Source organism: Acipenser ruthenus, chromosome 25 (assembly GCF_902713425.1).
Source record: "Acipenser ruthenus chromosome 25, fAciRut3.2 maternal haplotype, whole genome shotgun sequence".
NCBI lineage: Eukaryota > Metazoa > Chordata > Actinopteri > Acipenseriformes > Acipenseridae > Acipenser > Acipenser ruthenus.
The window spans coordinates 26,354,545-26,378,961 of NC_081213.1; the positions used below are offsets into that span (position 1 = coordinate 26,354,545).

General features: G+C 38.2%; 2 protein-coding genes across 14 annotated transcripts in view; one reads left to right on the forward strand and one right to left on the reverse strand.

Moving 5' to 3' along the window:
• Nucleotides 1-13,461, forward strand: part of LOC117413950 (voltage-dependent L-type calcium channel subunit alpha-1D-like) — an 84,704-nt gene extending 71,243 nt beyond the window's left edge. For 11 of the 12 annotated variants that reach the window (XM_058999880.1, XM_058999876.1, XM_058999879.1 and 8 more), the window contains 9 exons: nucleotides 1,121-1,251; nucleotides 6,822-6,938; nucleotides 7,277-7,653; nucleotides 9,651-9,677; nucleotides 10,304-10,453; nucleotides 10,546-10,712; nucleotides 11,301-11,422; nucleotides 11,616-11,936; nucleotides 12,250-13,461. In XM_058999880.1, coding sequence (XP_058855863.1) covers nucleotides 1,121-1,251; nucleotides 6,822-6,938; nucleotides 7,277-7,653; nucleotides 9,651-9,677; nucleotides 10,304-10,453; nucleotides 10,546-10,712; nucleotides 11,301-11,422; nucleotides 11,616-11,936; nucleotides 12,250-12,543 — 1,706 coding nt within the window. In that variant the 3' untranslated portion in view covers nucleotides 12,544-13,461. The remainder of the gene's footprint in view (nucleotides 1-1,120; nucleotides 1,252-6,821; nucleotides 6,939-7,276; nucleotides 7,654-9,650; nucleotides 9,678-10,303; nucleotides 10,454-10,545; nucleotides 10,713-11,300; nucleotides 11,423-11,615; nucleotides 11,937-12,249) is intronic. The other variant, XM_058999877.1, reaches the window with a different exon arrangement.
• Nucleotides 13,462-15,629: 2,168 nt separating this feature from the next.
• LOC117971355 (choline dehydrogenase, mitochondrial-like) lies at nucleotides 15,630-24,092 on the reverse strand. Of its 2 annotated transcripts, none has more exons than XM_034919547.2 (8): nucleotides 23,752-24,092; nucleotides 21,291-22,146; nucleotides 20,428-20,579; nucleotides 19,192-19,321; nucleotides 18,711-18,845; nucleotides 18,277-18,419; nucleotides 17,650-17,752; nucleotides 15,630-17,219 (listed from the first exon to the last, which is right to left on the reverse strand). In XM_034919547.2, exons 2-8 carry the CDS (start codon nucleotides 22,045-22,047, stop codon nucleotides 16,810-16,812), a joined length of 1,830 nt encoding a protein of 609 aa, XP_034775438.2. In that variant the 5' UTR covers nucleotides 22,048-22,146; nucleotides 23,752-24,092; the 3' UTR covers nucleotides 15,630-16,809. The 2 variants fall into 2 exon arrangements, with proteins under 2 accessions (XP_034775438.2, XP_058855870.1); XM_058999887.1 differs by lacking the exon at nucleotides 23,752-24,092 and adding an exon at nucleotides 23,338-23,719.
• Nucleotides 24,093-24,417: the final 325 nt, after the last annotated feature.

Genomic DNA, 24,417 nt, shown 5'->3' on the forward strand with positions numbered 1-24,417 from the left:
AAGCAGCCCTATTAAAAATCTAAGATTATTCCAGGAATCTGACACGTTTTATCCCAGTCATGGCTGGCATTTCCAAACTCCTGAGTTGGAAATGTTTGTATCGAAATTGTTCGTACCAGATGCTGGTTTCTTCCAAAATAAGAGAAGTGTCATCGAAAGTCAAATGAAGTGTAAATTTCGATACAATTATGGATAGGGTATGTATTGGTTACATCTTTGAACATGGCTTCTCATGGCCCTGTTTTATTAGCAGGTGGCACTCTTTAACAAAGAGTTCATGAAAGCAGGTGATCTATAGATGGTGCACTGTTTAGACTGCACTTAAACAGTCTTTTATCTATGAGAACTTCCGTGCAGGTTGAGACACTTTGTGTACTGTATCAACATACACTGCTAAAATGTCATCCTATAAAATAGAAAATACTGTAGCAAGTGGATTAAAAAATAAATAAAAAGTATAAGCAATAATAATAATAATTGGGCTAGATTCTCAAAGCTACTGTATTTACTCCAAAATGTCATCAGCATGATAGTTTCACAAAGTAATAATACACCAAATGAAGTTACCAACCTAGAAATAAACAGCTTGGGGCTTGTGAGTCGTCTTGAGTTGTTTCGTATTCATTTTAAAATTCTTAATGGTGTTTGTTTATTTTTTTTCCAATCAGACAAAAATAATGCTGATGACCATTTGGAGTAAACAGCTTTGAGAATCTAGCCCATTGTGTTTTTTTCAGATAAGCATTGAAAGTGTATTCTAGCATAGGCACCCTTTATTTATGAACCAACTATTCAGTATGCTGGTCCTTACAACTTGATGGTCTTACTTTAAGCTGGGGGCTATCCACGTTCTAGTCATAGCTGTGAAGGTCTGAACCAGCTGTAGTTAACACAACTAACTCAAGGTTTACAATAAGAGACTGGTTCTAAGTGAGAGGAGCAGTGGAATCCCAGTTCTGATGCCAGACCTTAGGTCCTAGGTGTTGCTACCTTGCCGATTACCTGCAGGCCAGGTACCCCCTACTGCAAGTGTCTCCAACGTTTCAACAGAAGCGTACAGTACCAGCACCTGAGTGCATTTTGCTGACAGAGGAGGGGTTTGTGTGGTCTGTTCATATAGATGATGAGGTAACCGTGGGGAAGTTCTATGCCACCTTCCTGATACAGGACTACTTTAGGAAATTCAAGAAACGTAAAGAGCAAGGCCTTGTGGGGAGACTTCCATCAAAGAACAGCACCGTGGCTTTACAGGTAAGTCTGGTTTATCTCTTCCTGCGCCACGTTTCATTTTTGATGTGATTTTTGTTTTTGCAGGTATTCAGTTAAAAACTAAAGAAGGTTCACTTCTTAACAAACTCTTTGTAACAAACTTGCATTGTTTTGAATAAAATGTTTGTTTATAGATATTGGTGGCTGCATTGTGTCCTTCTAAACTATATTTAAGCAGAAGAAGATATATATTTATTTTAGAAATTAAGATGCAAGTGTCATTATAAAACATAGCTTTCAAGGAGTGTGCAGAAAATGTGGATTTGACAGTCTTTTTAAAACATACTAGCACACCACAGAATCAGGTAACATTTAACAATAACACCTCCTGCTTTGGCTCTCGCCCAGGAGATATGATTGGGCACATTTGCTAGACTTGGTGACTGCAGAAGCGGTCAGTGTAGTGAAGCTCAATAATGGGTTTGTAGTTAAGTCATGAGCGGCAACACTTCCGATGAACTGAATGATCAAAAAGTTACTGGCCGTGCCAGCAAATAAGGCTGGTGATTCTCAACAAAACAAAGGCATGGGCCAGCTAGGATTTCCACACGCTGGGGTCACGCAATCCACAACTCAACCACAATCATCCCACTGTTTGGAATTTAGAAATAGTTTATTACCACTTTTTAGATGCCTAATAGATTATGAGAAATGTATTATTATACAGCAGGTTAAGAACTGTAGCAACGACCTTAACAGAGGCTATATAAATGTATAATGATATTGAGGAACATTTTCAAAACCAGCTCTAAAAATCCTGCAAGCTGTGACACTGATTATCCACTTATCAGGTTGGGTATCTGCAGGAGTGTTGTGTTTCTTCATATCATGCAATTCAATCGTGTTGATTCCTTTACAACCACATATAGTAACTAAGTGCATATTGCTTTCACTGAAATGTCATTCTACAGTTTTCAGTGTTTTTTTTTAGATATCTAGCTGTACTGATTGACTTATTTGTTAGGGGGAGGGAGTCAAAAGTAAGACAAACACAATATATTCCTCTTCACCTTTTTCCCATTTGCGCAAATTGAATAGCTTTTTCTAAAGGCAGCTTGTAACATTCATGAAGCTGTCCCATCCAGTCATTCCACTTCATATGAGAGCGGTGTATTGAGATTACCATGGAAATACAAAACAGTGGAGGCTTTCTGCTGCTATCAGATTCTCAACTGTAAAGTCATTTGTTTGCCAGGCACCTGGATTGATCTGGAAAGGTACAGGTACTAATAGATTCAACTAAGATTGCTTATATATATGATATATCCATAACTGCAGATTCTCTTTTATATAAACCGTGGAATAAGCCTGGATAAAACGTAGTAAACAGCAAAACAGTAGACTTGTATAAGTATACAGTGTTTTTAAACTGCAACACCATTTCTGTCTGTTAAATTAATAGCCACTGTTGTGATTTTAATTAGTCAGTTTCTTGTTGCCCTGTAAGAACAAATTAGGTAACGGTACAGGTATGCATTTTAAAAAAGCTTCTTGAAAAACTATAATAAAAATAAAAAAATTGCATTCTATTATATGAAAGCAACATCATTTTGTACACATTAATGTTTCTTTCCTGCAGTGTGCTCTGCTCATTGTGACTTTGAATTGCTCCCACTGAGGAAATGAAAGCTAAAAGATTGCAGGATTTTAGGGTAAACTACAGAGTGCGTCAGTAATTCATTTTAATTACAGTCTTTATAGGCAGCTCTTCCTCCATCCAGTACAATTGTTCAGAAGCAGAAAATCAAGACAGATTAAATGAGCCTTGCAGTCGTGCTTGTTAGAATGTCTGGCTTGAAAGAACAAGCTGATGCATTTACACACTATTATTATTAATCCTTAAGTGGTGATCGCAATAATAACCATTATATTCTCACAAAAGAACCTGTAGAGAAATGTTTTCTGAAATGTTACTTTCAAAGTACATTATAGAGTGAGGGGGAGGGGATGCTTTACACTGTATTGTAAATCATAAGGAAATATTAATTTTATACAGTACATGTAGCAAGCCAGTCAGTACTAGAAAGTAAACTACCCCAGTTTGCAGGGAGCTAGAATTGCATTGTCAGCTGAAATAGTTTTAGGCAGCAGCCTGCATGGCCTTGAGGTTTCCAGAATAAAATAAAATAAGCTAGTACATTATTTAAAGAAGGGACTGTGACAGGGTGAGGTGTCTCCTGTTTCAAGGACAGATTTACTGTTTAATTTTGTTGCAGTTTGAACAAAAATGCCCTTGTCTTGCCAGTGTAATGGTAAACAGACAGTAGAGTACACTGAGCTCCTTAAACTATCTATCCAGAGCTTCATCCCAGCAGACGTCCTGGGGATATGAAATAGCTGTTTCATGTGTCACACTTGTGCTGAATTTTGAAACGACAGTCAATGGGGTTTAACTGAGCCTAATGAATCCCTTGCGAGCAGGTTAAGAAAAGCGCTCAGAGGGTGATGTGTCACTCAACTCAGTCTAATTGGGCTGCTGGAACCCCTTTGTGTGATGCACACAGCGGTGTTCAGTTAGAGGAAAAGGAGAATTTGACAAAGTACATCTCCGTGGATGTCAGGGGCGCGATGCATTCAAAAGCTGTGCTCCCTGCTCTTGTTAACATGGGCTCCAGAAAGAAGAACAAATCTGTTGGACTACCTTTGGACAACTACGTCTCTTACATTCACTGCTACAGTGTAGGTCCTTTTCCTGTTTCATTTGGCTACTGCCTAGAACTGTACTGTATTTGTGTTTTCTTATATTAACTTTCTAGACAAAAGATGTTTCTATCATTTGCCTTTTTCATGTAATAGAGATATCTGGTGTTTTTTGGCAGGCTAATACTTTTTTTAATGTAAGAATATGTTAATACAGTCTTTTTAAAATGATGTAGCAAATTCAGGACGACAGGCTTGTTGATGTTAATTGTTGTCTGTAGAAAGTTTATTTTAATTGAATGTTGAATCCATCTAAATTTAATATCTTAATTTCGTGAAACAAACCCAAAGTGAACAGAATCAGTGAATTATATTAGATGCCAAGTCTTTCATTTGAAAACCTCACACAGAATCACACAGAGATTTACAATTTTAATATATCTGTGATATATTACAGCTCCAAACATTTTTTGTTTTTAAAGAAATTGTTAGACCTATTTTTCATATTCTGTGTGTTGCGCTGGAATGTGGCCTAAATGTTAGACAACATTTATGATTGAATTTGTTTTCTTGTTAGTAAGAGAATATGTGTATTCTTTTAAAAAGCAGCCTTTGAAGAATACATGTGATTAAGGCCAGGAGACACGTTGCTAGTGTTAAATTGTTCTTGCATGTTTCTCAGAAATGTATTTTAGAATGTTAGGACTTACGTATTGATACCCAATAACTAGTTCAAGTTGATAATGGACCGGTGTTATCCTCGGAATAGTGCTTTAGTGAATGTTGTTTTATTGTTTTAAATAGAAGTCTCAAATGATGTCAAGGAAGGTGTCAAACCACAGTCCACAGTTAATATGCCAACTACCGTGTTCTACATAGCCGTGTCACCAGTTATAAATGACATCTACACAACCTAAAAACAAACCGGTATGGTAAATGGTCTCTGTGATACGTTTGTAGGTCAGTATACATTTGAGAAATACTTTTAAAACATTTTTCTTGCATTTCTTCTCTTACATTTTGAAGATATGGTAGTGGAAACCATGTTGGGTGTAGGGGTGTGATATGAAATATTGTTTTATGTTGCATAATGTGTGTGAATACTGGGTCAGTTTATGAACGTATTTAACAGACATAACGTCAAGGACAGCCAAAGCACATTCAGTAGCAGTACAGGCAGTTCAGTTTTCAGAATACAAAGCCATCATTTCTGTCAGAATTCTGCTCGCTTTTTGTTTCCTTTGATTTGCATGGACAATCATAATTGATACAGGTAGCTCATAAACAAGGTTGGGGTGTGCTGTTCTTGTCTAGGACTGTAAATATAAAAGCATTGAGTAAAGCATTGAAGACCCTGAATATTATTATCCTTTATTCATTTGTGATGTGGACAGCAGTGTAGTGAGGCTAAGACCACCACTGTTTGTTTCACACAGACCCCTTGCATTAGTGTAGGAATCAGAAAGACGACCCACTAAACTACATAGTCCCTGGTGATTGAGTTAGGTGAAAATTTGCGTGGGTCGTCACTGAATAATAATGAGTCAGACACAGAACATTGGGTTTTGACACGCCACACAGGCACGCTTATTTTATTTAACACAAGTGCTACCTCTAGGGTACAAGTAATGGTAGCCCTAGTGCCAGATTTAATAAAGAAAACAAAACAAAGCTAACAGTAAAGGTTTGCCACACAAGGCGAGCGCTAGCCTCATTAAAAGAGACGTCATGCTCCAGGAACCTACTACACTACGACAACCCTCTCTATACTGTTTGGGATGAACATGCCTTAAACTAACCTACTGCTGTTGCTGAAATCCCAGCCTCTCGGCTACTCTGGGTCGTTGCGACAGTCCTGGTTGCAGTTAACGAGTTTCATAGTAGTTAATCCTGCGAGCGGATGCTGTCCTCCTCAATGTCAACAAAGAGCCCCTTTGTGTAGCATGGCAGTACAGTCCAGCAGGTTGCCTAGCAACGTGTCTCTTCTAAGGCATCCCAGCTGCACACATCCATGCAAGAACCAGAGACAGGGCTCCCTGTCACAGAAGTATTAAAACAAGCAGCCAGCTTATTCTGCGTTGCTGAACTAACTCGGAGGAGCTCGATAAATGTAGGATCCAAGGCCTCTTGAAAGTAGAGCTTTGCCCTTTGAGTGACAAGACATTTGCAGCATCTAGGTGTGCTTTTATATTAAACAAGATTTTTAGTATTACTCTTAAAAGTCAAATTCAAATTTTCTGCACATCTCTCGTGCTGTTGCACTGGGTATCTATAGGGACGTGCCTCTTTAGTCTACTAACTATATTTGATGTGATTTCTGAAATGTGAGCAGACTGATTATTACAAATCATTGTTATCTTTCCAAATTGTTATAGTTGTTTACTGTAAATTATTTATTGCGCATACCACGTACTGTCAAAAACAACCTGCACAGACTGAATATATATTCATAAATATTAAGATTGCCATGCTTCGGTTGCTGATTCCTTTGAAACTGCTTTAACATGCATTTGAACTTGTTTATCTCAGGCATTCCACAGATAGACAGCTGCTTCTCTATCTGTTTTTACAGGATGTGGCCAGTATGAGAATATATATATATTTACGGTTGCATTGCTGCTGTAGTTCCACCAACACATTAAAAACTCCCCTTTTCAGAAACCGTCTCATCCCCTCATTCCACATCTCACCCAGTTCTTCACAGATCTCTATAGGAAGATTGTGCATTCTGTGTTTCCTCAGTGAAGTGACTACAGCCTGACATATACAGTTCCGAGAGTCAGTAACAAGAATACTGTCACAGTGTTTCCCTGTTATGGCAGTGATATATAGTTAGAAGCTGTCCTGTGTCACACAACCCATTGTTTTGAAATGGTTCTGGTATTTATATTTTCCTGTTGCCATCATTGCAGGCTGGTCTCCGGACGCTGCATGATATTGGGCCTGAGATTCGACGAGCAATATCATGTGACCTGCAAGATGAAGATGTTATAGATGTTAATCCTGAGGAAGACGAGGATATCTATAGGGTAATTCCTGCTCAGGCTAGACCTGCTTGGCGGAACTTTGACTGTCTGAAAGTTATGGTGCAGGGGGCTCGATTCTATAAACTTTTGGGCACTGTAGTAATAACGTCTTGGAGAATTATAAGTTAATGCTATAACTTTCATTAACAGATTTTTTTGTCATTTAAAGGTGTGCTTTTTCACGAACATCAAAACGTCTCATTTATTGAATTGTGTGCACAGTAAAATGTTGATTGAGATGAGATTTAAATGAAAAAAGCCGTGCCCTCACTCTTAGAAAGAGGACTTGCAGTATAACATGAATTCTTTCGTGTTAATGCCTGGAGTTCTTTGTGTTCCAGAGAAATGGTGGCCTTTTTGGCAACCATGTGACTCATGTCAATGGCAGTGGCAACAGAGGGAACTCCGCACAACAGACCAACGCCACACAGCGCCCTCTGCAGGTCAAGACACCAGCCTTTGATACTGAGAGGCGGACTCTGTCCAGCAAAACCGAGAACTCCCTGTCTCATAACCATCACAACCACAACTCGGTCTCAAAGACATCACCAAACTCCACCAATGCCAACCTCAACAATGCCAACATGTCCCTCATTCCTAATGGAAAACACCATGGCCATCGGAGCCACGAACATCACTCCGCCAACGGTTACCCTTCCCACGGGCCATACTTCAAGGGAGATCTGTATGAAAAGCACAGAAAAACCAGTGGCAAAAGGTAACTGAAGTATTTTAATGCAAACGAAAGAACATCCGAGGGAAATAGAAAATCTATAAACATTCAAATACATAACTGCCTGCTTTCACAGAACTAATTTATCTTATTATAGGTAAGGTATTCCAAGATTACTCCTTATCAGGCTATGAAACCTGCCGGATATGTAAGCTGATTCAGTATTAATAGTTGTATTAATGTTTTGAGTACTCGTTTACTTACGTGTAACCCTATGTTTGTTAATGGTGAGAATTTATTGATTTTTTTTTTTTTTTTTTAAGGTAAATCTCACTTTTGAGAATCTTTTTTGTTTGGACTAGACATGATGAATAAACAGATAACTGAATTTGATAGAGAAACTGCCAATGAGAAAAATGATGGGACTGACTAATCATGCTTTCCTCATTGCTTCCTCACTGGCTATCAGAACCATGTTTACAACAACCTGCCTGCCTCTGCAGGATCACTTTGTGACTGCTGTTACTTGCCTGTCTTACTGCATTCTTTCTGACACTTCAGTAGTGCTAAAGCGTAAGGTTGTTTTCTGATATGGTATGTTTTCTAATAATGATAAAAAGTTGACACCTGTTTATTGGATCATCTGGTTTTGTGGTTTATGACTCACGAGTATGTTCCTTTACTAAAGGGGGTTACATTATCCAAGCAATAATGAACTGAGTAACTAACATGGATTTTTCAAAGACTGTATGGCTTCAGTGTTAAAAAAAGTAGTGGGAAATTCACAAAACTGTTTACTCCAAGTCATTGGCACTACATTTTAAAAAGAGAAAACAACTGTTAATGTTTTTTTCTCCTTCCAGAAAAATGTTATGACAATACATGACAATTGGGAGTGAATTGCTTTCCATTAAAAAAATATAGCGTTACACGTCCCCACGTGTTGCTACAAGTTTAAAATGTCCGCTCTAGTGCACCGATAGTGTAAGGATTATTGCCCACATCGTCAAACGGGTAACACAGCAATAACGATCCATGTTTGTTTTTTCAATCGCTTTTCCTGCAGTGATTTAGAGGACAGATCTCAAACCCCAGTGCATTAGAGCGGACATTTTGAAAAGAGCTTTGAAACAGACTTCTAACCAGTTCTAAGTGTAAAAAGTTGTCAGGATGTTAACAATGAAAAGAAAAATTACAGTTACGTTATTTAAACAGTTGTAGCAACAATGTGGGGACGTGTAACACTATTTTTCGGAACCCCGCTACTTACTTTTTAAAAGACACAGGCCATGTAGAATCCCTTCCCTATATTTTGTATAGGTTTTCTCAGAAGAGACACACATTTTTAAATATCTGCTTCTAGTATTTTCCTCGCATTTTGAATGTTTAAAGTTTAAAGAAGATGCTCACTCATTGGGTAATAATTAAAAGATAAGGAAGCCTGTTGAAAAAGCCTTATTACAAAAACATGAAGCAAAGCTTTTCCTCTCTGGACCTCATCTACACAGTTATTGGTCACCAATCAATGACAATCAAACAGCAGCTCCACCAAATGTGTAGTTTAACATAAAACCTGTTGACCTAACCTTTTGTGTTATGTAATAATGACGCTTCTTCAGGGTTATTTACATGAAAACTGTTGACAAAAAAGAGTAACAAGCTGAAGGAAATGACTTGGGGAAACCTCAATATTTGCACACCCCTATATCTCTTATGATGTAAAGTGACAACTAGAATCCTGTTCCCAAGGGTTTATGTGATAAACAAGTTGACACGGCTCCAATAACAAGACATAAAAAAGACATAAAGACTTTCGACCCGCACGACTTCAAGCTTCCCATTCCATGTCCCATATCAGTTTTCTTATTCCTGCATCCATGCATGTTAATCCAACATTAAAAATACATATGTGTCATATACTGTATCTACTGCATAGTACTGTATACTGTATATGGTGCATTTGACCTTCTGTACTCCTTTTCATTTCTTGATTACCTAACCAAAATACTTTCTCTCAATCATTTCTATGCCTGCTTGGATAGGACCCACTACTATGAAACATATATTAGGTATGTCCACTGTAGAACACGTCTCTAGACTCTGTATATATTTTTGTGTATGATCATTGGTGGCAGTTATCCAGAAATACATCAGCACTGGTAGGTGGCTTGATAGATCACATGTGTACTCTTTCCTGGCCAGTTTTGACACAAACCTAACTCCTATATTATTATTTTACCACGTAAAGAAAAAGGGTCATTTTCTACAGTAAATACAGCATAAAACAAAACTGAAGGTTTATGAATCAAAGTCTAAAAAGCTTTGAGTTTAGAATGTTGCTGTATGTTTATTACAATTTGGTTGATACTGAGACAGGAAAGAGGATAACATGATATTGTAACCCTTACTGTACCTAACGTTACGTGACTGCATGCTTGAATTGTTTGCATAGCAAATACACAATATAATGTAGAAACCTAGTGATAAACTAACTAGTATCTAAATAGAATAGTAATTGATACAGGACTGTAATGGTTTTGTTTCTAAATAAGCTATAAAAAGCAAAGTATATAAGCAAAACAAGCTGACCGAACACATCGATGTAATTGCTTACCTGAAGTGTACGCTCTCTGCATGTAAGCATGTGGCTGCGCAATGAAGAAGACAGCTGAGCGATGTGCCTGTGCCCCTGTAGGTCCGACTCTGGGGACGGCCGCTTACCCACTATCCGGCGTGGAGAGCCTCCGATGGATGAGCACTACCAGGAGGATCGCTACTCCAGAGAGCAGGAGTATTACAGCGGGGAGGAGTGTTACGAAGAAGACAGCATGCATTCAGGAGATGGGTGATTGACTCTTTAATGAACCCTGACAGTTAGTAAGTGTGAGTTTCTACTGTCTTATCAATAACCTCTCTGCATGCATCTTCCTATTCCAGGAGATCATATAAGGAATACCACGAGAGATTTCACAACAGTGACCTTGACTATGAAACCCCTAAAGGCTACCATCACCCTTACGGATACTACGATGAGCAGGATCAGCAGAGCTATCATGACTCACGGCGTTCTCCGAAGAGACGGCTGCTCCCTCCCACGCCCCAAGGTGAGTCAGGGATGTGGAACCCTTTTTATCTTGGATCCTCCCACTGTTCTAAACAGTATAGCCAACCTCATCTTCTGTGGAACTACCAAAGTTCAGACTGACACATTGCACAACTGGCTATAGAGATTTTACATTTTTGAAGATTAGGACCACAGCAACAACAGTCACAACCACAAACTTAGACTTTTAAAGCGACACACATGTACTGTACATAATAATGAGCACTGTACAGGCTGTTTTTCGGATCTTGAAATTCATTATAGGAAACTGACACCTCAATTTAAAAACAAAACCTCTATGATTGCTCATGTGAGGCAAAATATTAGTGAGTGTAAAGATTATAGAACCTTGCATGCTAGCCTTCGAGAATCCCAGTTTAGGAAAAGGGAGCAATCGGTCAACAGGTAAGAGAAAATACTGGGTCTTCAGACGTTACTCAAATGGAGCGTGTGAAGTAGAATCCAGTTGTTGAGCGTGACGTGAGTTTGAAAGGAACCGCTTTTACTAGGCACAGCTCTGTTAACAGCTGCATGTGCCGTTGAAACCATTTTCATTGTCGAGTATGTTGCGTTTTGTTTTACTTTTCAGCGAACCGGAGGCCATCCTTTAACTTTGAGTGTCTGCGTAGACAATGCAGCCAAGATGAAATCCCACTGACTCCTGCGTTCCACCAGCGCACCGCCCTCCCGCTGCATTTAATGCAACACCAGGTAGCGTAGCCTCTCCTGTGAACTGAGTCAATGTCACTGATTCAATTGCAGAGCTGAAACGTGCTGCTACCTAATGCCATGTTGACTGGGATATTTAACTGAGGGGGCATTTGCAGCACAACTATTAAGGGAAAGTGAAAAGTGGACATTATAAAATGTATGATGTATAATACTTGTGTTTGGTGTGAAATAGGTGATGGCTGTAGCAGGACTAGATTCTAACAGAGCTCAAAGGCTGTCGCCCACACGGTCAACTCGCTCTTGGGCGACCCCGCCAGCCACTCCCGTCAGCAAGGAGCGCCCTCCCTACTACACCCCTCTCATCCGCGTGGACAGACCCCACCGCAGAGACCATGTCAACGGCAGCCTTGCATCACTGCACATGAGCTCCTGGTACACAGATGACCCTGATTATCCCTACAAGGCATACACGCCTGCACACTTAAAGATCCCTTCTGAGTTTCGACATAAATACCATGAAAAGAGAGGGAGCGCAGCCAGTTTGGTTGAGGCGGTAGGTGGAATACTATAAAGCAATTAATCATTGCATCAAAATATATATTTCTACTGTAGAGGTTTTATGACTTTGGAAAGAAAATTGGTCCAAATTATTAAATCTGCAACAGTTCATGACTTTTTTGTTGGATAATTTCTATTGAGTTGATATTTGCAGACTGTTAATTTTAAGCTGGATTTACTGTCAGACAGTGTAATTCTAATTTAGAAACCATGTTACGTAGCTGTTAGATTGAAATTTCGTTGGGGGACCAATCTGGATAATTGTAATAAAAATAAATTCTAATAAAGTATAATTCTTCTCCTTTCAGGTATTAATATCTAAAGGACTGGGAAGGTACGCGAAAGACCCAAAGTTTGTCTCGGCCACAAAGCATGAGATTGCGGACGCTTGCGACATGACAATAGACGAGATGGAAAGCGCAGCGAGCAATCTTCTCAATGGCAGCGTGACGACTCCCGCCAATGGGGAAGTGTTCCCCATTTTCAGCAGGTGGGACTATGAGCTTCACGACTTAGGTGCTGGCTACAGCGACGAAGAACCAGACTCTGTGAAGTACGAGGAGGATTTAGCAGACGAAATGATATGCATTACGACTTTATAGCATTTGCTAAAGGGAAAAATGCACGGATTGGGTAACAAACAAAAGAAGTGCCTTGCTGGAATATTTTAAGTCACTAGCTGGATCAACAGGCGATTTGGGAAAGTTTGATTGACGCAGCCAGTTGAAGCCATAGAGTGCTTTGGAATCAGGTGTCTCTTTTGATTGGGGAGAACAGACTTCCTAATAGTTACGCTCTGAACTCTAGAGGGGAACCTGCTTTGGTAAGGTACATCCCCCCCCCCGTGGGGTCAACAGAAGCATGACTGCACCTTTTAAGGAAATTATTACAGGGCCGAGGCATTAGGAAAAGGCTGCCTACTGAAGAAATAGAAAACATACATGCATTCTAGCAGGTGAGGTGTGTCACTGGTGATGACAATCAAATAGAGAGTGTCATTACCTCAGCCACTTTGTAATACGTTAGCATATCAAGAAAATACATTTCCATTGCAAAAAGACAACAGCATATCCACTGTATGTGTCCAGATATAACCTGAATCTTGAAATTCTTCTAATACTCTTCTACATTTTTTTTTCAAATTGTTATTTCAATGGCACCATCGACATTAGTTTTCAGTCACTAAATGATACCAGTTTACACAAACCAATATCACTTTTATTTACTGTATTGTAAAGCTATTTAGAGATTTAGTCTGTTTCTATGACCATCATAATAAATGCATTACACACTGGGAAATAAATAAATAAAAAAATAAATAAATAAATAAATAAATAAATAAAATAATATATATAAGGCATTCATAATGCACTTGCAGCCAGGTTAATGTTGAATTTTAGCCTATGTTGTTTAATATTTCATAGTAGATATATAACTGTACTGTACAATTGTTATATATATATATATATATATATATATATATATATATATATATATATATATATATATATATATATATATATATATATTAAAAAAAACACTTTGTAAAGAGATGTTCTATATTTTATGGTACTGTATTTGAAAAACAGCAGCAATATGGTTCTTAATTATTATCATTCTTATCAAATAGATTGATGTTATTTTATTAGGAACATAGACTACTATAGTATAACAGCCTTTTCTTTTTGCTAAGATGTATCCTTTCTGTTTAAGAATACGTTTTAAGTCGATGTGAATATATGTTTACACAGGATATGCAAAGACTTGTTTTCAGCAACCGGAATAGCTTGTTCTTTTTGTTTTCAAAAAATTAAACAAAGTAAAACGATAATGATTCTGTTTTTAAAAATAGAAATAAGATTTCCTTTCATTGTAATGTTTATCTCACTATAAAATAAAACAAAAGCAAAATGAGGATGCTGCTGATTTTAAAAGCCAAAAAATGGCATTTCCTTTTAACAGCATATGAAAAAAGTTGCAATGCTCTGTATGCTTGTGGTCATTTTTTGCATATCCTGTGCAAAACAATTGCACCGATTGGTTAAAGTCTCAACTAATCTGGTGTATTGATGAGGCTGCTTGATCAGACAGATAAAGTGAAGCAAATGTAACGTCGTTTACAGGGATTGAAATGTTTGACAGAAATACCTTAAAAGTAATCACACCTCTGCTTTTTATAATTGTCATGTAGCAATGCTTTCGAGGGTCTATTTCAAATAAATAGTTGATAAAAACCTAATTATACTTAAAATGGATTCTTCGGGAGCCAAACGGATCCAAGTTATAAAATGTTATTATATACAGGAAATTGCATTGGGGTCATGATCATGCACAATACACCTTCCTTATCTTCATTGTGGACCTCTACATAAAGACTTGTACTTCCCCTGTTTACCAGCCCTTCTAGTGGTGCTTGGCCAGTGGCTGCAGGATATCTGAATGTTCTTGTTTTTGATTGTTCTAGCCATTGTCAATGATCTAAAATAAAAAGTCAATGTTCTGTTCGTCAGTCTTGAAAAAGCATTGCTACTTTACAACACTGCTGCACCCTATAGGATGCCATTGAATTAGCATTGCATCCCGGCACACACATTCACTTCCTGTCAGTAGGTACTGTCGTTTATACAGTATATGAACTTTAATGTAGATACTTTAAAACTGTAGGGGTGTTTAAACTGTAGTTTCAGTAAAATGTCTAGTTTTTATTGGATTCATTAGCTGGATTTATTCAAATACTTGGGCAATGGCATACCGTAGTATGGTATTTTGAGATCAAATCCTTCAAACCCTGTAAAATGTGAGATGATGATAAGCGGTATGGTATCTCCATGTTACAATGTTCTTAATAGTACCTCTGGAAGAGAAGACAGAAACATATCAGTGTTTTAAATAACTATTTCAAATGTGGCATTTTACACTGTTAAGGTATTTTAACTATAGTTCCCTCGACAGAACAATCTGGACACAAACCATGTTTGTTTACAATCTGGAAAAAAAATGACATGAAAAGTTTTTATTCATAAGAAAAAAACAAATATTTGATTTAATATGAAACCTTAAAGTAAACTATGCTTTCAAATTCCTGACTGGTGTAGTGAAATACCTTAAAAGTATTTAACAATGGATGTGCATACAGAAAGGGCTCTTCAACTGTTCATGTGAAAATGTGTTCTGGTCAATTTATCTTGTGGAGATCCGTTTCAAACACAGGCATATTGTACTGTACGTAGCAAGTACTGGTATCATCGGATCTAATATGCATTCTTTTTTGAAAAGTTCTTGTAAATTGTGTTGATAACTAAAGACTAAACCAAGTTACTTTTACCTCATGTCAGGGATTCCTGAAAACTGAATTGTTTTAATTCTATACCAATGGTATTTAAATCTTAGCACACAGCTGTCTGTCATTGCACAAGTAAACGTATAGTGCTATTGTTTCTTACTTTCTTTTATATGAAATTCCAATCTTTGTGTAATAAGGTGAGCTAATTTGTACTTTCCTGTGACTGTATGTATGGTATAGTGAGATCTATATTTGTATTTTAATGCCACCTTATGATGCTTGGGTATGTAATATACTCACCAAGCACTGGAGTTTATTTCTCTCATTAAACCAGTTTGCAAGTAAAGGAATAAAACAAAACAAAATAATCTTGAAAAGTAATGTATGAGAGTTTACAAAAACACAGCGATTTCATCATTTTTAATAGCAGTTTTGAATTAAATATGTATTTAAATATTGTATGGATAAAAAATAATAAGGTGAAAATAATAATCTGTGGCAATGTACATGGTTGAAAATACTACTTGTGCTCTTTAAAGTTTGTATTCAAGAGCCCTCCCCCACTTTATTTCTTAAACAACACTACAGTAGCAGCATATACTGTATAGTACCTGGTGTTTCTTGATTTTGTATCATTAGTGATCTGTAAAGTATTACTTTGAATTCTGTCCTGGATCAAACTGTGAGATGACATCCTAAGAATTTCAATAAACACAAACTGGATTTTTAAATTCAGCATGACACCGGACACACAACAGTCAATAATGCTACATATTCTTTAGATTAGACTACACTGTGGATCAACAATATGAATTAACCCGGTTTTTCTGGAATATTGAGTGGACAAGTAAGCAAACTATACCAGCTTTAAAGAGTGTATTATTAAGGAAAGTGTGCAGTGCTCAAGTCAGACAAGAACATGATATTCTTTTTGTTTGGTTTAAACTGAACTGTGAGCCTAAATTATTACCTGTTGATTAAACTGAATGTAGTGGTACACTAACACTCTTATCTATTATTTGAAAAAGCAGGACATGATTAATAGAAGATTAAGTATAAACTGTAATAGATTACATTCAGTTAATCTTATCAGTAACTGTAATAGATTACATTCAGTTAATCTAATCAGTATTAATACAGCTCAAAAAAACGGAAGTGCATTAACCCATATTCTGTGCTCCCGGGATTTCAATAATAAAGACCTTTATTATTTTGCTTAATCTTGCTTGTATAAAACAGTGCTTCTGCATGCTTATGAATCGACTGTAAGAACGGAATTTAAGACATGTAAATGTATGCATAAAAACAGCACGGTCAACTTTTTAAAAAGTGTCAGTTTAAAATCGGCTTGTAAACAATGCAAGGAAATGTTTTGAAAGCATTACTACTGCTTTTAAAATGCTCTGTCATTAATCTGTACAGTTAAATTGTAAAAACAGAACTATTTAAAAAACGCACCTATCCAGGTTTAAACACCTGTTTGTTGATGGGCAAGCCGTTCAAACTGGAGATGGGTGAGGCAGAATGGCACATCACTAGCTGGGTACCGTCTGTGTATAATCATGGTTGTATTTTCTCCACCCATTCACCGCTGGGCTTTAGCTCTGTAAACAGGTACATTCTTCTCATGGAGCGGTGGAAGGCCCTTGATGACGTCGGCAGCTTTCTCAGCGATCATGATGGTTGGTGCGTTAAGGTTCCCGCTAACCACGCTTGGCATGATGGAGGCATCCACCACTCGTAGGTTCTCCACCCCTATCACCCTGGCTTGGGGGTCAACCACAGCCATGGGGTCGGAGGGCTGCCCCATTTTGCAGGTACAGGAGGGGTGGTAGGCGCTGTCGGCCTTCTCTCTAACAAAGGCATCGATTTCCTTGTCTGTCTGGACATTGATGCCTGGCTGAACTTCTTGGCCACGGAACTTGTCGAAGGCTTCTTGGGCAAAAATCTCCCTGGAAAGTTTGACACACTGTCTGAATTCCCAGACATCAATATCTGTGTATTTAAAATAAAGAGGTGAAATAAACCAGATATTATTTCACCTGAACTGAACTCCATCTGTAATCTCGGAAATATGTAGCCGTAAACATCCAACAAGAACAGTGCCTAGAAAATATCCAAGGCTGAGTCACTTATGTATGAACTCCAAAACATCATTATTATATGATAAAACAGAATCATGTTAAAATGTACTGTATTTAATTTCACATACAATATTAACATGTTGGGCTGGTGCATTGACTTCACCCAGTAGCAGTCTACAAATCTAAATTACTGCAATACAGATCTAAACGGTGAATAATTTTAAATACAGCAGTTGTTTAAATCATTAAAAGGGGACTTTGTGATAACCAACATTCAAGTCCCTGGACTTCTATCATTAAAAGTAAGTAAATCACCTTTTTAAAGATTTAAAACCACTTACCTGTTGACAGGTAGTTCGGCTCAATAATTGGATGGTCTTGTGGATTGGCACTCTTCAGCTTAAGCCAGCCTCTGCTTGTGCTTCTCATTGGTCCAACATGAACCTACATAATAAAATAAATTATTCAGTACATCTTAGAAATTAAGCAAAGTGGTGGTTCAGGCACTCGCTTTAACCTCAGATCATATCATGCAAACAACAAGCATATTTTAGGCGCTTCTAATACCAGATCAAATAGTAAGTCGAATAGCTAGTATCTTATTTGTCTTTTGTTAAACAATACGTCCAATATTCTGCAAGGAATGGATTTATATCTTACCTCAATCCATTACGTTCCCGCTGTGCACCAGAGTTCGCCTCTACCTGTTTTTTGTCTTTGTCTAACGGGGAGGGCAGCTATTCTGCCTCCCTTCCCATGGCTATGGTAAGCTTCTCCACTTATCTCCAAACTAATTTATGGACAGGGATACCTCTAAAGGCGAGGTCAAAGGCCAAAGAATGTAGTGTAAATATGTATAATGTAGTAGTGTTCTTTAGTCCATGCTTTATTAAATGAGTTTCCTAACTGAACTAGTAATTTAAGATAGTTTCACAGTTTTCCTGGGAAGCTGCTTTGTTTATACTTACTTGATACGCTTCTATTTTCGGATTCACTCGTCCATGATCTATAACTTGGGATGGGAGGAAGTGAAACTGTATATCAGGATGAGTCACGCCCGGGTGTCCTCTGATGAATCCTCCAGACTCTAAATGGGAGGTTGCACCATATCCTAGAGGAAAAAACAATTAACTTTGCTTTCATGGCAGCCAATTAACCATGGCGAGAAGACACCCAAAACATAGCAGTTTATATTACAGCAACATGCAACATTTGTACCCCAACATTATACCTTCTAAATATTCCTATTGTGCAGGTTACACAAACAGATCTATTCAAGATCATTACAGCATATCTGCAGCATTTTAAATGGTATATCCTGGGTTTTAACAGCGCCTATAGCTGATACTGGCAATTCCCAGTAATATAATGTAATACCAGACTGGCTTCAATGTGATGGTACCTGTAAATCTCCCTAGCCACTCCAGGCCAATCTTAACCATTAGGAAGGGTTGCTGAGCCTGGTAGAGAGTAATGGGTTGAGTACACTGCTGCTGCACATACAGCTCCAGATGATCCTGAAGGTTCTGGCCAACCCCTGGAAGACAATAGGAAACAGGGGATCCAGTACTAGGGGCAGTGTTGGACCTGCGGTTTCTCCAGCAGTACCATGCCTGGTGTGGCTGATGGAAGGTGTGCTCATTCCTTATTCTTACTCTGGTTAGGTTTAAGCTTCATCTTGGTATGGGGCACCCTTTTTAAAAGTTAATTGTGACCATACTGGTCTGGAATTTTCACCCTAAGGAAATGGGCATATAGTGGTAAGAAAAATGTGTTGGTTATGTAAAATAAATATTTGTTAAAAATGTAATTTTCCAATTTAAATGGCCTGCACACCTCAAACATGCAAAACCATGAGTTCAAGTGAACTAATTCCTTCTTACCTGGAAGATGAGACACGACAGGGATTCCCAGGTTTTTAAGGTCGTCTGCATTTCCAATTCCGGACAGCATGAGAAGTTGTGGGGAGTTGATCGAACCTCCACTCACAATGACCTCCTTGTTGGCATAAACCTGGGAAATTACATTTGAAAACATTCAGTGGAGGCTGAATGGTCCAGTGGTTAAAGAAAAGGGTTTATAACCAGGAGGTCCCTGGTTCAAATCCTGGCTCACTCACTGTGTGACCCTGAGCAAGTCACTTAACATCCTTGTGCTCTGTCTTTTGGGTGAGACATTGTTGTAAGTGACTCTGCAGCTGATGCATGGTTCACACACCCTAGTCTCTGTAAGTTGCCTTGGGCAAAATAAACTAATAATAATACTTGATAATATTTTACTAAATGCAAAAGTTGTTTTATGGGAATCTTGCATTGAATTTCACATTTTTTCATTACATCATTTACATTATCTTGATATATTGTAAACCAATAAAATGAAATCCAATATGGAAATCAAAATTATCTTTTTAATTAAATACAGGTATTGAATACCAAACGTAATCAAATTTTTCATTGAAAATGTGTATGATAGATTAAACTGTAAACGCCTGCTTACGTGGAAGGTTAAACATTTAATCTATACAAAGTAAACATTTACAGCTATTTTAAAAGTGTTTAAAAAATTATGAAAAAAATATATATCTGAAAAAAAAAGTCTGCCTGAGCACAGATGATAATAAATATTTGCATATTTGACGGCGTGTTTAAAGAACGTATACTTGGAAATGAAAGAACATTTAAATATGTTATCACCTGCCATGATTTTTTTTTTGTTTGCTCTTCAAAAGGCTATGCAAATTATCAGGTGTCACTCATAGCAGGAACAAAAAAATTTCCTTCCGATTGCTATTGGGGTAGTTTGTTCATTGGAATCAGATAAGGTTCTTGTCCATTTATTGTAATTCCTCTTCAAGTAACAGTTTATAGTGACAGACACGGCTTGGGAGATGCTATAACCTGTAACTGATATGGAGTGGGGGAATAATGATCCTGTGTTGGTTGTTGCTGTAACGCATAACAGCATGCTGCCTGCTCATTGCGATGGCATGAATCATTTTATAACATCAAACTAACTCGGATTTAACCTGAAGAAGATCACCTGCAGCTGCTGGCCCTCTTCTCTCCTACTAGAGAATACAGCTTCATATTGTAGAAAACCCAGTTTAACCACAAATGTACCTTCTTCTTTTCTCCCTTCTGCATGTACTCAACTCCCACAGCTTTCGTTCCCTCAAACAGAATTCTTGTTGTGAGGGTTTTCACTGCAGCTTTTAAGTTGGGCCGCGTGAGAGCTGGACGTAGGTAGGCACTAGCTGAGCTCCATCTTTGACCTGAAGAAAGCATTACACGAGTGTGAAATCCATATTTCATTAGGCATACACTATACTACTGAGTGTAAGTAGTAACATCAATACAATTAATGAAATATAATATCTAATTCAGTAACTTGTGTTCCATAAGATGTTACCTGTAACAGACAGCAGCTGGGGATCCCTTTTTTAAAAATTGCTTTTTAAACATCAGAAACGTGTTTTTTTTTTTTTTTTAATGTATTTTTGCCACTTGGCATTAATCCTAACACAGCCTGGAAATGCATGTATGATATTTTCTATCTGAAACTTACATTTTTCACATTGCATGTTTATTTTCATGAGGACGACCACAAACAGTTACAACTTTTGGAAGCTGATTAGGTGTAAAATACTCTTATACTCTTATAATTATAATTAGTTCTTCAGTTAAAATTATTACTAAATATTTAGTAAAGTAACAGACGTTGCTGGTGTCTAATCCCCTCCCATGTTCAACGCACTCTCGTGGTAAAGCTGTAATCAGACTGTGTGACCTAAAGCACATGAACCAGGGTGCAGCAGTTTATCTATGGCGTTGTATTTGAAATACCTGTATACCCTGAATTAATATTAATACTAAGTGGTAAGAAACAAACTGAAGTAACATTTTGTTTCCTCCGGAGCTGCCCTCTTTTAATACAATCACACCAAAGAAAACCTGCAATCCCCCGCTGTTGTAGTGTACGCTACCTTTATGAACAGTCATGTCCATCCAGCCGAAGCCTTCCTGTTGAAACCCGTTCATGTCATCTGTGAACGGATATCCAGCCTGCTGGCCCGCCTCTATGAACGCGTGGTGTAGTGGATGATCCGTCTTGCCTCGTGAAACGTGTAACGGTCCACTGCCCCCTCGGTACTGGTTCGGACCCAGCTCATGAGACTGGGCCTTCTTGAAGTAGGGAAGGCAATGCTCGTAGTCCCATCCAGTGGCCCCCTCGTTGTGCCAACGGTTATAGTCTTCTGCATGTCCTCTGATGTACACCATGGCATTGAGGGAGGACGATCCACCCCATACCCTCCCTCTGGGCCAGTACATAACCCGATTATTCATGTGCTTCTGTGCCGTGGTATGATAGTACCAGTTATACTTGTCATTGCTGAGGTTATAGATCAAAGCCGCAGGCATATGGATCTTCCAAGACAAGCGCTTGCTGTTGAGGAGCATGTCCTTTGGTCCAGCCTCCAAGAGAAGCACCGAATCATCAGGGTTTTCAGAGAGCCGATTAGCTAACACGCACCCCGCGGATCCAGCTCCCACAATCACATAGTTAAAAGACAGGGCCTTTTCAGCATTGGCTGCTGCTGCTGATGTACTCAACTTAGGGCATGCTCGCTTGTGCAATGTGGCAGGAAAACTCTGCAAAACTTGGGTTGGCTTCACTTTTGAGAACCTGCCCACAGCACTTGCGTGGAGTGTGGAAAACACTACTCTGGAATAGTAAGACATTGTTGGTCTTTTCTACTGTTGCCAGGGCCCACCGTCTTAAGGCAATCTTAATTCTGTAGCAGATCAGAGGTGATTGCAATGCGGGCAATGAAGTTTGTGCTGAAAAAAAAAATAAGAAAAGAAAACACCCAAGCAAATGCTTTAGACGTATTTTTATACACAATGGTGAATATTTTAATCAGATATACCGTGCCATGTGACAACATAACTGTGTTTAATGTCAAGATATTGAGATCATTTAGCTGATCTCAATATAACATGGTGACTACAGGAGAGTATATAAAATATCAAACAAATCGATAACATGAAAAAAAATATATATATCTTTTTGCATTCTGCAGAATGCTGAATACCAGGAACTGTGTGGCTTTTCCAATTGAAACAAACAAAAAACTCAAAACAATCATTTGCCGTCCGTTTACATCAGTAGGATTGAAACTTGATTCTGCTCTTCTTAAAGTTACTGTTTTAATCATTAACTCGATCATGCGTAAAGGTCAAAGTCTGCAAAGGTCTTCCCCTGTCAATGGAAGTTCCAAATGCTAAAACTGACTGAGGGCCTTCCCTACAGCTCACAAACTCATGATCTATCTCTCTTCAGAAACCAGATTTAGAGCGGTCTGTTGAACTGTCCAGTTCTCTGAGCGGAGGTTTCAAGTGTCAGTGACCACGCCAAACAGCTGCATTCCCCTGACAAGCAATCAAAGTGTCACCCATGTGTTTCTGTAATAACCAAAAGATCTAATGCCAACCGCTAAAGCTTAAAACCCATAAACCCATTAGTTTCTACTCTCAGAAACTGCTTTTTCATACAGGCTTACTGTGGTACAATAAAAATGCGCTGAAAGAAAGCGTTGTCTTGGTGGCATGAGTGACATCATAACCAAGAGAATTGCACAATGAAAAACATTTACTGCTGTAAAATGATTAATTATCTCTGAATCTTTTGGTTATGCAATTTTGTCTGGAACATTGACAGGTACTTTTTCACATTCTGCATATAACTTTCAGACTCTTTTTACTAATAGCAAGCTTTTTTTGCACTCAGCGTGGTGTTGTACATATTATATATTTGTGGTTCTAAGATAATATTTCTGAGTTGCCCAAATAAATACCATTAGGAAAAAATTAAAACAGTAATATGTATTTGGCCCGATATTGAAAAACATGTAGAGTAGCCTACTTGTGTTCGAACAATATTATAATACTGTATGCTTGCTGTACAGTAGTGTATTTTTAAATTAGTATAATGGTATGTATTATTGCGACGGCTGGTTTTAATGCACTTACCCGACACAGATTCCAATTTCTGCAGAAGTTGTACTGGAAGTTTATGTTGGAAGGCGGAGTTATTGTGTACCTTTCGTTCCAGTTTCCATTGGAAAAAACTGGTTCAGCAACCTACTTGTGTTCGAACAATACTACAATGCTGTATTCATAATGCTGCTAATAACGTGAAATAATTAGCAATACACAATATTTACCCTCGCTGCCTAACTGAGTATTAAAATGCACCCATTTGCTTAATTTGACTAGATTCATTATTGCAACACCACTGAGAACTCTGCTGCAGCAGTTACGCCGTAACTTGCAGTTCCACTGTTTTTGCAGTAATGTGCAGTGCACGGTCTGCTTGCTGTACAGTAGTGTATTTTTAAATTAGTATAATGGTATGTATTATTGCGATGGTATTAATGCACTTACCGACACAGATTCCCAATGCCTGCAGCAGTTGTACTGGAAGTTTATGTTGGAAGGCGGAGTTATTCCAGTTTCCAATGAAAACGAGGGGCGGGTAAATCACACTTTTTGTGGCGAGGGCAGGGAATCACATTCCAGTTGTTGTTGTTGCTGTTGTTTTTCAAATTACGTTTTCTACCCACAGTAACGCCTGAACTCTAAACACTCCATGAAGCTTAAAGGCTACGATTCTGAACGTGGTAGCAGCATTGAAAGCTCTCTTGTGCTCAGTCTTTCTTTCTGAATGTTGCATTCATGTGATCTAGGGACTGCTCAGGCCTGACCACGCCTTCCGGCGCCTCCTCAAGACACACCTGTTCAGACAGCACCTGTAAACTCGACTATACTGGACTATATGGCATCCAGCTGTATCAGTACTAGCATCAGCTTGTACTTGCACTTAACTGCTCCACACTTTGCTGTATTTTAGTACTGCTCTCAATCATAATTAATTATATTTTCTGTATTAACAGTACATTCACGTTTTTGTTTTTGTAATTGCTCTTATTTCAAAATCGTTCTTATTCATTTATTGTACTTACTACTTGCTCTTAATCGAATTTACTCTTAGAACCAAATATTTTTAAGTTTAACTGCTCTTAGTCTTAATCGCTCTCAAACGTAATTATT

Excerpts from the sequence above, each read along its gene's own strand:
- LOC117971355 (XM_034919547.2), bottom strand. The coding sequence starts at position 22,047 with ATGTCTTACTATTCCAGAGTAGTGTTTTCCACACTCCACGCAAGTGCT. Across the intron at positions 17,753-18,276 it reads CGAAAATAGAAGCGTATCAA|GTTCATGTTGGACCAATGAG; the intron begins GTAAGTATAAAC and ends TTTATTATGTAG. Across the intron at positions 17,220-17,649 it reads GCCGAACTACCTGTCAACAG|ATATTGATGTCTGGGAATTC; the intron begins GTAAGTGGTTTT and ends TTAAATACACAG.